Genomic DNA, 13971 nt, shown 5'->3' with positions numbered 1-13971 from the left:
ATGCACATGGGGTCTATAGCTCTTTTAGGAACCATATCAATTTTCTTCCAACTCTTTAGACATCAAGTTATAGACAATGCAGTGAATACAAATAGCCAGTGATAAAAAAAAAAAGATAAAATCGTATCAACACATATGGGTATTATCCTTAGCAGATAAGGATATGAAGGAAATCATCATAGTCAGAGCATAGAGACTGGTAACACTCACAAAGGGAGAATGGCTAGAATGGAAGTCTAACCACTGTGAACTTTGAGGATGCCAGACACTAAAGGTTTGAACCGGAACACAGATGCTTACTTACCCCATGGCCTGAACAGACTTTACCCTTGGAGTCGAGTGGGCAGCTACTCATATTTAGGGCCTGGATCTGCAGGCACTTCCGATCTAAACACATCATGGAAGGACCACATGGCGTTCCATCTTCCACATAGCCCACATCTGTATCATCATCTAAAATCACATGAGCACCACTAAAAGGAGAGAGATAGTCATACAACCATTAGCACCATAGTTAGAAAGAGAAAGTCAACATGAATGAGGCTTGCCCTTCAGGAAACTAAAGAGGCTGTCAGCTGACATGAATGGCTCCTACTATTTCTCCACTTTTCCTTTTCTTTCCCTTGTCCCCACTTCCCCTTAATAAAAGAGCACACTGACATGAAATACCTCTCATTATCATTATTACACTACATGCCATCAGGAAAAAAAGGTCATTTATTCCAGGAAGGATCTTATTGTCTAAGACTGGTTATAATGGTGTTCAGAACAATTAAAAAAAAAAAAACAGGGGCGCCCGAGTGGCTCAGTTGGTTGTGTCCGACTCTTGGTTTCAGCTCAGGGCATCAGCGGGCTCCATGCCCAGTGAGGAGTCTGCTTGAAGATTCTCTCCTTGTGCCCCTCGCCTGCCCACAAGCTCCTGCACACACGTGCAACATCTTTCAAATAAATAAATAAATGTTTAAAAAAAGCAATCATTTCACCAAGAGAATTTTGTTTTGTTTACCTAATCAATTTCCTAAATTTTGTTCAGAAAAATTTTTGCATGTTTCCAAATTTTACATTCACTCACATAAGGTGAAGGTTTGCTACTCTAAGGATACTACAGATGAAAGTTTGCAGATGCTAAAGGCAGTTCTGTAGGGGAATCCCAATAGTGTTTTGGGCAACAACAATACCATCTGAATGAAAGCATAGCATTTTAGAATTATGACTACTTTGAAGGGAACTATACTTACTTGGAATATCATATGACTTCCTGGTTTAAAAAAGAAGCTTCATACACCCTGTGCCCTGTTCTCACAGGTATTTGGATATCAAATGTTTGCCTACAGTATAAATAATATTTTAATAAATACGTTCTGTATGTGACTGACTACTTATTAAGCCATCTCCTAAACCAGAAATATGTTACATGAAGTATAGCTTTAACTGCCTTTTTTTGGTCATAAAAAATAAAATACACAGAGTGTTCATACAGTGACCTATTCCAATGCTCAAAGCTTTAATCATGGGTCAAAATGGGTACTGTAAGTCTACTTGATGATCATAATTACTGAGTGCCCCACTACTAAAAGTGGTCTGATTTTTGGGCAAATGCAATTTGCAAATCAATATACAACTTTGTTTTCTTTTTTTTAAATAACTCCAAACATGAAAGGTGATCATAAAATCAAAGTCAACATTCCTCTTGTGTGAAATAGAAAAATTTCACCTGATTTTTCTGAATTTGTAATTCTTGTGATTCACTAGGTTTTCAAATATTTAATATATTACCTGCAGTCAATCACTCGGCCTTGATGGTAGAAGGAAGTTGGGATGATCTCACCCTGAAGCTGACCAATACGCGGAGCTCGAGTAAGATTGGTACAGAGTAAAAACCCACAGAACACATCACTGAGCATGTTAAATAAAAACAGAAACAGAACAGGACAGGAAGAATCAAGCTCAAAATCATCAAAACTATTCAGTCTGCATATATTCAAAAATGGAAAATATTTTCTCTCCTTCTATATAAAAATGTGTGTTCAGATTTCGTTGGTTGGCTATGACCCCCATCCTTCCTTGCTAACAGGATCACAGTTTTGTCTGGGTAGCAACATACACAGCCCAAAAGGACAGATCATGACTGGTTGAAGCTAGTCATGGCACCCCTGGCTACTACTGTTCGTGCCATCTCCCTGCCCTAATAGAGCTAAAAGTGGCCCCTGGATGCTGAGATGTGAGGAAAAGCCAGCTAGGAAGTTGCTGGGGAGAATGTTGCTTCTGGACAAGAGGTTAGAACACGACGGGGAGAAAGACCTTTTGTTCTGACTCCCATACTGCCTGCTTTTGAATGTGCGGCCTTGGCATCCACCTTGCTATAGTGAGCTCACAGCACAAGAATGCACACTCAGCATGCTAAGCATTCCAGAGCAGAGGGGAGAAATCATCTGGATCTTTAGTGACATCGTTAAGTGACTCAGCCCACCTGAGAGCAGCTACGTCCAGCCTCTCTGCTAAGTAAACAATGAACTCCCTCTTAGAAAAGGGCAAGAAATTGAAATGACACATCAAAAAAAAAAAAAAAAAAAGAGAGAGAGAGTGAGACCCATATCCAATAAATGCATGAAAATGTACTAAATTCTATTGGTAATCAGAGAAATGCAATAAAACCACAAGAATGTAGCAGTTTATACCCACCAGGATGGAGGAAACCAGAAAGTCTGATGATACCGAGTGCTGCTTCGGTATGTGACTCCACAACATCCTCATGTACATATTATTGAAGGTCAGGTTTGCTGTCAAGCCCATTTTAGAAAACTGCGACATCATACGGTGACACGGAAAATACACATACCCTTCGACCTAGCAAATTTTCTTCTGGATGTAGGCATTAGAAGAATGTCTACAAATGTGCACGAAGTTACATGTACAAAAATACCCGTGGCTGCGTGGTTCCTAACGCTAACACATGGACACAACCTAAATGCCCATTTTTGCAGAGTGGGGACTACATCAGGGTATGTGAGACAAATGATAATACAACCATGAACAATAAACATGAATCGTGACACACACCATGCAAGACGCTTAAAATGCTGAACTTAAGAGGCAAAATACAAAATAATACATGAAGTAGGATTCCCAAATGTTATACCAAACTTTTAGGCAAAATATATCATTTAGGGAGGAAAACCGAGGCAGCCAAACTCTAAAAGGCAAGAAAATAATTGTCATAAAAGTCAGGATGAGTAGAACCTCCAGGAGCAAGGTAAGGGCACCTTGTGGGGAAGGATACATTTTCTGCGATGCTGTGAGTTCTATTTCTTGATCCAGGTAGGGATGACATGGGAGCTCATGTAATAATTATTTGGCAAACTGTCCATTTGTGTATTACTCACTTTTCTCCTTCTATGTTCTATATCCCAACTTTTGAACATTTCAGAAAACACGCATTAATTTTCTTCAACTCAGTGGTGGTTGGATATTCTGTTAATAGCTGGTCAAAAGCTAACTTTAACAATGATCCAATCTAGTGCCTCCCAAACTTTTTGAAGGGACAAAGATACAGAGAAATGATCAGGTTTGTTTAGGACATTAAGCTAATGAAAGAAGCTAATGAAATCCAGGTGTTCAACCACATGGATTTTTACGACTTTAGGCCCCACTTCCTCCTAGTCTCTGGCACCTCAGAAAGAGGAGCAATATTTTGGAACATCTGTGCCTCACTTGTGAGACATGAGGTGGGAAGTTCTGTCCTGTTATTTTTGTTTAATTCTAAAGAAACTATGGTCAAAGATTTATTGCCTCGTCAGACCTCGTCCACCATCAAGGACTGCCTGGAATAGCAAAGTTTCCTGAAGCACAACAGACAGATCATTAACTAGAAAAATAAGCCTTCTTTAAATCCTTCCTCGGCCTCAGAATTAGAAGAATCCTCACTGTTAGGAAAGGATAATGAAGGAAATTTGGCCCATAACTTGATGGTCCCATAGCTCCATGTCATTGAGGTAACCTTAATAAACTACTAAATCACAATTTTAATGTTCCTCAATTAATCTGGGGAAAATATTACCAATGTACTTTGAAAATATCTCATTTTCTCATTTCCTGAATATCTCATTTCCTGAAAAAAAAAAAAAAAAGATTCCTCTGGAATGCACTAACTAGATGATTTTTAGAAGGGAAAAAATATGATATGGGCATTAGATGTTTAATGAAATCAAATGGTGTTGCGCTCATAGAACGATCAAAAATATGTATTACTTTGGATTGTCCCCCAAATAGATACAGAGTCTACATATTTTGCTTGTAGAGTTCTGTGCATACTAGGACATTCATAGGCCATATGTTCCAGTGAAAGTAGAAAATTAAGACCTGACAGCATTGCGTAATACCTTAGCAAAGTGTCTTTTCAAAACAAGCATCTTAAGTAAAATATGACATATGAGAAATGTTCTGAAGTTTACGGAAATGTTGTTGAGTCTATGCTATGGTTAACAGCTTGGACCACGGCCATTTGCTTCTAAATACTAATACTATATATATATACTAATGTATTTTTTGAAATATATACCTGGGAACAAGTCCCACTTCAGGCTCCTTGCTCATTGGAGAGTCTGCTTCTCCCTCTGACTCTCCCCCTACTCATGCTTTCTCTCTCTCTCTCTCTCTGTCAAGTGAATAAATAAAATCTTTAAAAAAAAATCAGAAACATTTACTTTGTGCTCAAGTCACATTTGAGTCAGGGCTTCCAAATCACTCATCATGCCCCCAAAGCTGACCACTCACTGTTTGCTGCACTGGATCCAGCGGTCTCCGTCCCTCCCACAGTTCCCCTTCTCCGTGCCTTCTGTGTTCAGCTTCTCATAACAGAACTTGTCAGACCCGGAAGCCTCTTGGAGAAGAACACACGAAGACCATGTGTTTTAGTGGACTTTGTTACGCACAACCAGCAGCGTGCATGTAAATGTTTAACAACTGATTCTCCAGAAAAAGAAAAAAAAAAAATCTGGACATATAGCATTTACCAATTTCCATGGTGTAAATACCATCGTGTCAATTTCCATGGTGTAACATATGGCTAATTTTAAGCTATCAATGAGATGGTAACAGGTTTCTGAAATTCCTCAGAATTTAACACTTGGCTCTTGCAAGCTACTCCAAGACAGCTCCAACACGCTGCTGTTTTTAACTCGAGAAACAAACTGATTCCCAATTCTTGTTGGTGGGTTTGAGGGAGGGAAGGAGGAATGGTCATCAGCAGGAATTAGCGAGGTGGCAGGTAGAAAACGAAGATTCTTAGGCCTGTTTTATATAAGTATTAAAAGATATTATAAAGTCTTAGGCAATTAAGATTTTATGTCAACACTTGGGTTTTGGTATTTAAACATTTTAATTTTTTTTTCTTTTTTTTTTACAGAGAGAGAGAGAGAGAGAGAGAGAGAGATTACAAGTAGGCAAAGCAGCAGCCAGAGAGGGGAGGAAGCAGGCTCCCTGCCAAGCAGAGAGCCCGACACGGGGCTCGATCCCAGGACCCTTAGATCATGACCTGAGCCGAAGGCAGAGGCTTAACCCACTGAGCCACCCAGGCACCCCGTATTTAAACATTTTAAAAGACAAATACGCCTCTATTATCTTTCCTCTGTCAAAACTGAAGCACTGAAAGTACATCTCTCAGTTAAATGATATTTGCCAAACATGGAAATCATTCCTGCAGGGGTTCTGTTCTCCTTTTGTGTGCTTTATTTTCTTTTGAGGGTGACCTAGTCTCAGCCAATAAGACAGACCCATTCCTCTCTGTCGTCTGGTCCCCATGAACCAAAGTTCACAGGACAGGCACTATAAATGTCAGGAAGAGAGTAAGTGCACTGGGATGCCTGGGTGGTTCAGTCAGTTAAGCATCTGCCTTCAGCTCAGGTCATGATTCTGGGATCGAGCCCCATGTAGTCAAGGCTCCCTGCTCAGTGGGGTGCCTGCTTCTCCCGCTCTTTCCCCTCACCCTACCCCCATTCATGCTCTTTCTCTCTCTCTCAAATAAATTTTTTTTGTAAATCTTAAAAAAAAAAAGAGAGAGAGAGAGAATGTGCATTAACATTCAGGGAATGTACTGAGAGCATGGACCATGTATGCAAATCTCTGGGTCTGCGGCTCAGGAAGGACCTGCATTTCTTCCGTTCAAAGTGAGACGATACAACCACAGAATTTAAAAAATAAGTCGGGTACTTCCCCGGCGTAAAGGAACAGAGGCTAATCTCAGGGGTAATGGTTAAATCCAAGGTACAGCGTGAATCATACAAGTAGTTGGATAATGAATGTGACCGCCACACTGACCCCAATCGTTGCATGTACACGTAACATCCCCTCTCTGACAGCCCCGTCACTGTGTGACACGGCTTTTTTTGGATGACCAGTCCCCAGCTGCAACAGATGTTTTCTGTGGTTCTGTGACTGAGATTCACGGTTCTCTTTATTTCACCCTTTCCTAGATTTAAAAAAAAAATCATCACTTCAGGGGCACCTGGTGGCATAGTCAGTGAGGCATCCAACTGGTGATTTCAGCTCAGGTCATGGTTTGGGCTTGTGGAATTGAGCCCTGTGTCGGGATCTGCACTTAGCAGGGAATCAGCTTGAGACCCTCTTTCCCTCTCTCTCTCTCTCTGCCCTCACCTTCGCTCTCTATAAAATAAATAGATCTTAAAAAAATAAAATAAAATAAAAACACCTCTCCAAGCTGTCTATGTCTTCAGCAAGACTGGCAGAGCAGGATAACATCAGAGAAACCCACGTGTAATCACCAAGCAGGAAAACACAACTTACTTGTCCCCCAGACATGCTGACATTGGTTGTCCCGGGTCTTGCATTCCCCATTGTAACAGCGGCCCTGGGGACAGGGACACACATTAGGAGGCCCACACAGCCCGTTTCCTTGCCCCCAGATTTGGACTGCAAGGTCTCCTTTTGTTGTTTTTAGATAAGTTGATTTGCTTTTCACTCCATACCCCAATATTTTCACAGTGAATATAAAAATCACAAACATCTTAAGGGAAGCAGAGTAGACAGTTAAATTCTAGAACTCAGAACAGATCTCATAGTACAGCTCTTTAAGTCAACATTAATCATCTGAAATTTTAAATTTTACGGAAAACAAACGTTGGTACACTTCCTTGGCCGATTCCAAAATGATTTTTAGCTGGGTATGAATGTTATATCAGAACATGGCTTCAGAAAAGACAAAACCCACAAGATCACAGATGATAACACATTATAACAGTCATATTTTCCCACAATAGGCCGACATTACTGAAAGATGGTCACAACTCAATAAATTAGATTCTTAATTCTTTAGTCATTATATTTTTTCCCTTGCCTTCAGTCTGGACAATTTGTCACCAGAATTTCATATCATACTATATTTCATATTTGATATGTCATGAAGCCACCTCGAATTGGAAGTCTGTTGCAATAACGTATGGTTCTTTGAGATGTCGTTTCCCTTCGAAGATCTATTCATCAGAAAGAAAAAATACCCTCACAAACTAGTCCTTTTAAAATTGCATCAAAAACTTATAGTCTGGGGTGCCTGGGTGGCTCAGTTGGTTAAGCGACTGCCTTTGGCTCAGGTCATGATCCTGGAGTCCCGGGATCCAGTTCCACATCAGTCTCCCTGCTCATGGGGGAGCCTGCTTCTCCCTCTTCCCTGCTATGCTCTCTCCCTCTCTCTCAAATAAATAAATAAAATCTTAAAAAAAGAAAAAGAAAAAACTTATAGCTCAGCATACCTGATTTTGATTGCATGCATATCCATCTTGCTTATGAAGGTTTGGTGGGCACTGAAAAAATACAATGTTTTTTGTTAATGTTCAACATAAGTACTTTCACATTATGTGTATGATTTATAAAAATGCAAAAAAAAGCAAGCATGGTGAATATATAATTGGGAAAGTTTAGAAAAACATAAGTAACCCCTTAAATAGATTATCCAATAAATAGATTATCCAAACAATTTCTTCTATTATTGGTAAAAATAATAAATTCACCCAGACAGTAAATATTTTTTATTTCTCTGAGGTAGACTAGAATAAGAACTTGCATTCACTTGGCTACAGAGTCAAAAGCAGAAGGAATTAAAATGGACAACGAAGGGCATGAATCAGCTTGTTATGTAGGAGTAGACACATTTGGGTTCTAACTCACAGGACCTTTCTCGGACCTGGGAAATGTCAAATCTGCTTTGACACCCCTGACGCTCACTTCTAGGCCACATTCCTGAAGAAGAAGAAACACTCTTTCAACTCAATGTGAGTGCTCATCTCTGTTAGATCTCTGACCTCTCTGATATGCTACTACAACAATTGTGATGGGATGGTTATTTCTTTTTCCAGGCCCATTTATCAAGTCTTTGTTTAAAAGTACACTTCATTTTCCCAAACGTTACCCTGGAATGAATTAAAATTTTTAGTCCCTATGCACTTAATTTGCCACATTTGAGAGAACTGGAGATGGTTCAAGTCAAAGGCTCTGTAGAGCAGTGTTCAAAGCAAATATGCAAAGAAAAAGCAATATACAGGGAAAGCAAGTGAGGAAGAAACACAGTAATATGCACCAAGGTCTCTCCCAGAGTCTTTGCCTTCTCAGTAAAGGACAGTTCTGCTTTTCCTATTGGTCAGACCCCAAACCATGAAGCCATCCTCTGTGTCTCTCCTTCTCTCACATCCTTCTAGTAGTTGGTCAACTAAATCCTGTGAAGTCTACCTTCCAAGCAGAATCACAGTCTGACAACTTTTCTCCGTCTTCACTGCCAACCCCCAGTCCAATCCGCCATCATTCCTCACCTGAATCATGCATCAGCCTTCAACTGATTACCCTGCTTCTGCCCTCATCTGTTTCAGCGACTGGAGCATCCTTCTAAAACATAAATCACATCACACCGCTCCTCTGCTTGATGGCTTTCCAATGTACTCAACGGACGTGAGAGTTCAACATGATAGGCATATTTCCATCCCAAATCCATCCTCTCTCTGACCCCATCCATGCTCTGCCATGACTGAGCTGACTCTCTGCGAACGTGCCATGCATCCTTCCACCCTATGGCTTTGCCCTGCTCCTCCTTCAATCTTCCCCCAGGTTTCTGCATGGCTTGCTCTCAAAAACTGGAACTCCTCCCACGTTGGCCTTCTCTGTCCCCCATTTCCTGGTGGTTTTCTTCTCCATAGGACTTATCACCTCTTACTCATATATGTTACTTGTTTGTCTATGGTCCCCATCCCAACGTGAGTTCCACACACGCAGGGATGGTATGCGCTGTTCCCTGCTGCCCCCATCGCATCTAGAACAAAACTGGGCTCAATGGCTATTGAGTAGGTGCTCATTTACTGTTGGCTAACTGGGTAAATAAATGAATGACCCATACAGACACAATTAAGTTCCTCTGTTCTGGGGTACCTGGGTGGCTTAGTTGGTTAATTGGCTTTTGTTATGGCTCAGGTTATGATCTCGAGGTCCTGGGATCAAGCCCTGCACCAGGCTCCCTGCACAGTGGGGAGTCTACTTCTCCAAATAAAATCTCCTTTAAAAAAGTTAAACTCTGTTCTGCACATATCAAACTGTTTATCAGGCTCACTACAGAAAGGTAATAGAACTAATTTAGAATTTGTAATTGCTAAGAAGCACTTTGAGATAAAATGCTTTGGTTCTACATCTTTCTAAAGACTTTCACATAAGCTTTCATTGACTACAGCTTTTCAATCGATCTGACGGTGACTATTCAAAGACATAATTATCAACACCAAAACGTGGCCTGCTGGACCAACAGCACAGAAACAAACATCCTTGTGGCCTCCTTCATCTAACCAAATCCACTCCAAATGCAATCAGTATCTTATTAATCAACTATTCACTAATCAACTAATTATTCACTTACTCCAAGACCAATACAATCACACTAAACAAAAATCCAAAAGAAATGTTGCTATTGGAACAGGTATAGCAGGTTCTAAAATTAATTTATCACAGTTGGCTTTTGTGATGTTTCAATTAAAAAAAATCATTTGTAGAACTCTTTATTAATTTTATTGGGGCGCCTGGGTGGCTCAGTGGGTTAAGCCGCTGCCTTCGTCTCAGGTCATGATCTTGGGGTCCTGGAATCGAGTCCTGCATCGGGCTCTCTGCTCAGCAGAGAGCCACTCTGTCTGCCTGTGCTCACTCTCGCTCGCTCTCTCTCTCTCTGACAAATAAATAAATAAAATCTTAAAAAAAAAAGAGATTTTATTTATTTATTTGACAGACAGAGATCACAAGTAGGCAGAGAGGCAGGCAGAGGCAAAGGGAGAAGCAGGCTCCCCGCCGAGCAAAGAGCCCGATATGGGACTCGATCCCAGGACGCTGGGATCATGACCTGAGCCGAAGGCAGTTGCTTAACCAACTGAGCCACCCAGGCGTCCCTACATGCAAGATTTCTAATCAATTTATTTTTAGGTTAGGCTAATAAAAGGAAGTTGCTTATCACTGAAATATTTAACATGGGAAATTATAGAATGTCTCACATTCTCTGGGGACATTTAAAACAGAAGAACCATAAATTTGTGTGCTTTATTCTGCTTGTGAGTAGAGCTCTTGATTCAGTCTCTAAATGCCATTCCAGCCCCCGGTTTCAGGCTGTGCAGGAAAGTTCACGGGAGGCAGGCTTCAACAGTGCAGTAGCATTTAAATGTGCTTATTTTTAATTGTGTTATGTCACCCATATAGTGCTAACAAAGACACATTTCCCACATCTTTCAAAAATACCTTTATTATATCATCCAGTATCATTTGCCAAGGATTTCTCTCAGTTGCACAAGTACTGTTTATTCTGTGATAAACTGTGAATTTAAAAAGTAACTCAGAGGCCTCAGTAAAGGGTAATATCAAAATTAAGCAAAGACGTGAGATACAAGGCAAAAAGCCATGGTGTTGACAATGATGCCAATTCTCAAAGATGCAGATAGTCTCTGAGATCCCCTTCTTCCTAATCATAATTATTATCAATTAAATTCAAGGCTCACTGTCTATTACAAAGCAGAATTCTGGGGGATCTTAACTCCCTCTACTCCAATTATCTATTTCAGGCACATTCTGGTCATATAAGGAAATTACTGCTAAAAGAACATGTTATTCTAATATGCCACCGAGAAATCAATTTAACAGCTCAATTTTCACCTTACATACATGAAGCAAAAGAAACGTTTGGGGTGCCTGGGTGGTTCAGTCGGTTAAGCGTCCAACTCTCGATTTCGGCTCAGGTCATGACCTCAGGGCCCTGAGATCGAGCCCCACTTCGAGCTCACGCTCAGTGCGGAGTCTGCTTGTCCCTTTCCCTCTCTGTGCCTGCTCACTCTTGCTCTCATTCCCACACACTCTCTCTCTCTCTAATAAATAAGATCTTTAAAAAAATGTTTTAAAAATTTAGACAGGGGGCGCCTGGGTGGCTCAGTGGGTTAAAGCCTCTGCCTTTCGCTCAGGTCATGATCCCAGAGTCCTGGGATCGAGCCCCGCATCGGGCTCTCTGCTTGGCAGAGAGCCTGCTTCCTCCTCTCTCTCTCTGCCTGCCTCTCTCCCTACTTGTGATCTCTATCTGTCAAATAAATAAATAAAATCTTTAAAAAAAAATTAGACAGTAGACTATTAAGTTGAACAAAGATTCCTCATTATAAAAAACCTCACTTCCAGTAAGTTCTATGGCAATTCAGGAATTAAAGACTGAAATGAAAAAACTGTACTTTGAAAATAGCTGAACACACAGAACCAAAACCATATATGATGGGTATAAGAATAGTAGTATTCTACAAAACTAAAAATATAACGCAGTGAAACAGCACACCAGGATTGTCACAAAACATAAAACTTGGCACAAAACACAGAACCCACAATTCTAACACTTTTACTATATTCTAGGAAAACGCAAAGAAACCCTATTTACATATCTAAATAGAAGAAACAGATATGCATAAAAATCAATACAGAATAGTGTGAACATATTTCACTGTATCACATCCTTAAAAGTGTCCCTTTGAATTGAATCTCAGAAAACATACATCAAGAACGTTCAGAAACCTTTGTCTCCCCCTCCTCTTGTTCCTTCCCAGTGAAGGGAACTCAGCCTACCTCCAGCTACTCGGCACTCCCTTCCCCCTGAGCCAGGTAGAGTGACTGAATGACTGACAAACCTGGGAAGAATTACTGGCCCTTTGGCTCACTTCCGCCATTCTTCTCTTGCCTATCCACATAAATCATACTATCCTCGCTGCTCCTCCGAGACATATAAGACAAGGGCCCATCCCTGCAAGGAGAAGTCATTCGAGACCTACTTTTGTCAATAAGCTGTTCCTACAGCCTGAATCTAGGATCTATAAAGAGACTCACTTAGCTCTCACACCAAGTTACAGCTTTCAACTTGGCCGTATTCAAAACGAAAGATGGTATTTTGACCTCCAACCATATTCTATTTATGGGGAGCCCCTTGGAAACCATAATACCTGGCAAAAGACAACTCCATTTCTGGGCCATTTACCCTAAGGAGCAAACCCTGAACAAGAAATACTCTTAAAGATGCGTAAAGATGTTCACTGCCATATTAATTATAATAATGAAAAACCGCCAACAACCTAAATATCCCCCAATGAATAACAAGTCCCAAGTCAACTAAGGAATCCACATAACAGACTCTCATGCAATTGTAAAAAGCGTATTTATAAAAACCGTGGAATAGTGCAGGAACATGTTTTTGAAGTCATAAAAAATAAAAGTAGAATGAAATTCAAAATCCTTACCTATTCCCTAACTGCCCTGATTCCTAACTACCTCTTGCTTTTTCCCCACTACTCTTCAGCAATTCCTGCTCTCGTTCCATTTCTTGAAGACGCCCAGCTTCCTTACTTGCTGTTTTCGGACTAGGTCCTCCTTCTGTGCCTTTCTATTTAAATACCAGCTCCTCCAGGAAAATGCACCTGCGCACCCCTCCTAAAGCCCCGCACCCCACCTCCCACACCACCTTACATTACACTTAGCACCACCAGATGTTTTTGTTAACTTACTTCTCCACCCAGCAGACCGTAAGCTCTGCAAGTGTAAGGACTTGCCTATCTCGTTCCCTTCCGTATTCCAACATTTACCGCAGTGCTTGCCTGGCACACAGCAGGTGCTCAGCAAACGTCCATTTGAATGAAAAATGAAGACTCAAAAATAATGTGATTTAAATTTCTAAAACATAAACATTCTATAAAGAAGGACTGCTAGTAGACAACATTAATTATGTTAGAGTAATAGGGGGCAGGATGCTAGGACCTTGCCAGTGGGGGACAGTTGGTGACAGAACCAAGAGAGGTGGACACGTGTCCCCGGTCCCTTCTTCCATCAGAGCAGTATACCTTGTTCTCTGCTTTCTACAGTGGGCATCCAACCAATTTTTTTCTTAAAAGAAAGGGTTTGGTGGCTTTAAAAATGTTTGAAAACAGTACATTAATTCTTCATCAGTGTGAATATGCTATTTTAGATGTGGGGACAGAAAGAAAAATCAATTGATTGGGTAGAAACCATATAAAGGAAACTAATTATGAAGGGGAAATTTGGAAGAAAAAAGAGCTCTAGGTAAAGGAAACACAATAAATATTCCTAAAAAAAAAAAAAAGGCATATCGGAGATCTAGAAGTTACTAGAAAATAAAGTAAAACAAAACAAAAAACAAAGAAACCAAATAATCATATTCACACATGTAGCCCAATCGAAAGCTTTCCAATGTGTCCAATATTTGCAAGTAAAATGTATTATTTAAAATCAAGTTTGTCATACCTGGCCAGAGTCTCCAGTACAATATTCAGTAATATCACACCCGTTGACAGCATCCCGACATTCATACCCTCGTGGCTGAAACTGCACATCAAAATTCAATATTAGGAGCTAGTGTTAATTAGTATTTCAAATACCTGGCATTGTTATATTACCAATAATTCAGAT

General features: G+C 40.4%; 1 protein-coding gene across 2 annotated transcripts in view; it reads right to left on the bottom strand.

Moving 5' to 3' along the window:
• ADAM23 (ADAM metallopeptidase domain 23) overlaps positions 1 to 13971 on the bottom strand; it is a 179040-nt gene that overhangs the window by 24308 nt on the left and 140761 nt on the right. For both annotated transcript variants that reach the window (XM_046019346.1, XM_046019347.1), the window contains exons 18-23: positions 13807 to 13887; positions 7764 to 7814; positions 6802 to 6865; positions 4774 to 4879; positions 1777 to 1896; positions 305 to 473 (exon numbers count right to left, since the gene is read on the bottom strand). In XM_046019346.1, the coding sequence (XP_045875302.1) occupies positions 305 to 473; positions 1777 to 1896; positions 4774 to 4879; positions 6802 to 6865; positions 7764 to 7814; positions 13807 to 13887 (591 nt within the window). The remainder of the gene's footprint in view (positions 1 to 304; positions 474 to 1776; positions 1897 to 4773; positions 4880 to 6801; positions 6866 to 7763; positions 7815 to 13806; positions 13888 to 13971) is intronic.

This window comes from Meles meles, chromosome 9 (assembly GCF_922984935.1).
Source record: "Meles meles chromosome 9, mMelMel3.1 paternal haplotype, whole genome shotgun sequence".
Classification (NCBI taxonomy): domain Eukaryota; kingdom Metazoa; phylum Chordata; class Mammalia; order Carnivora; family Mustelidae; genus Meles; species Meles meles.
This window is presented reverse-complemented; position numbering and strand designations above follow the sequence as displayed.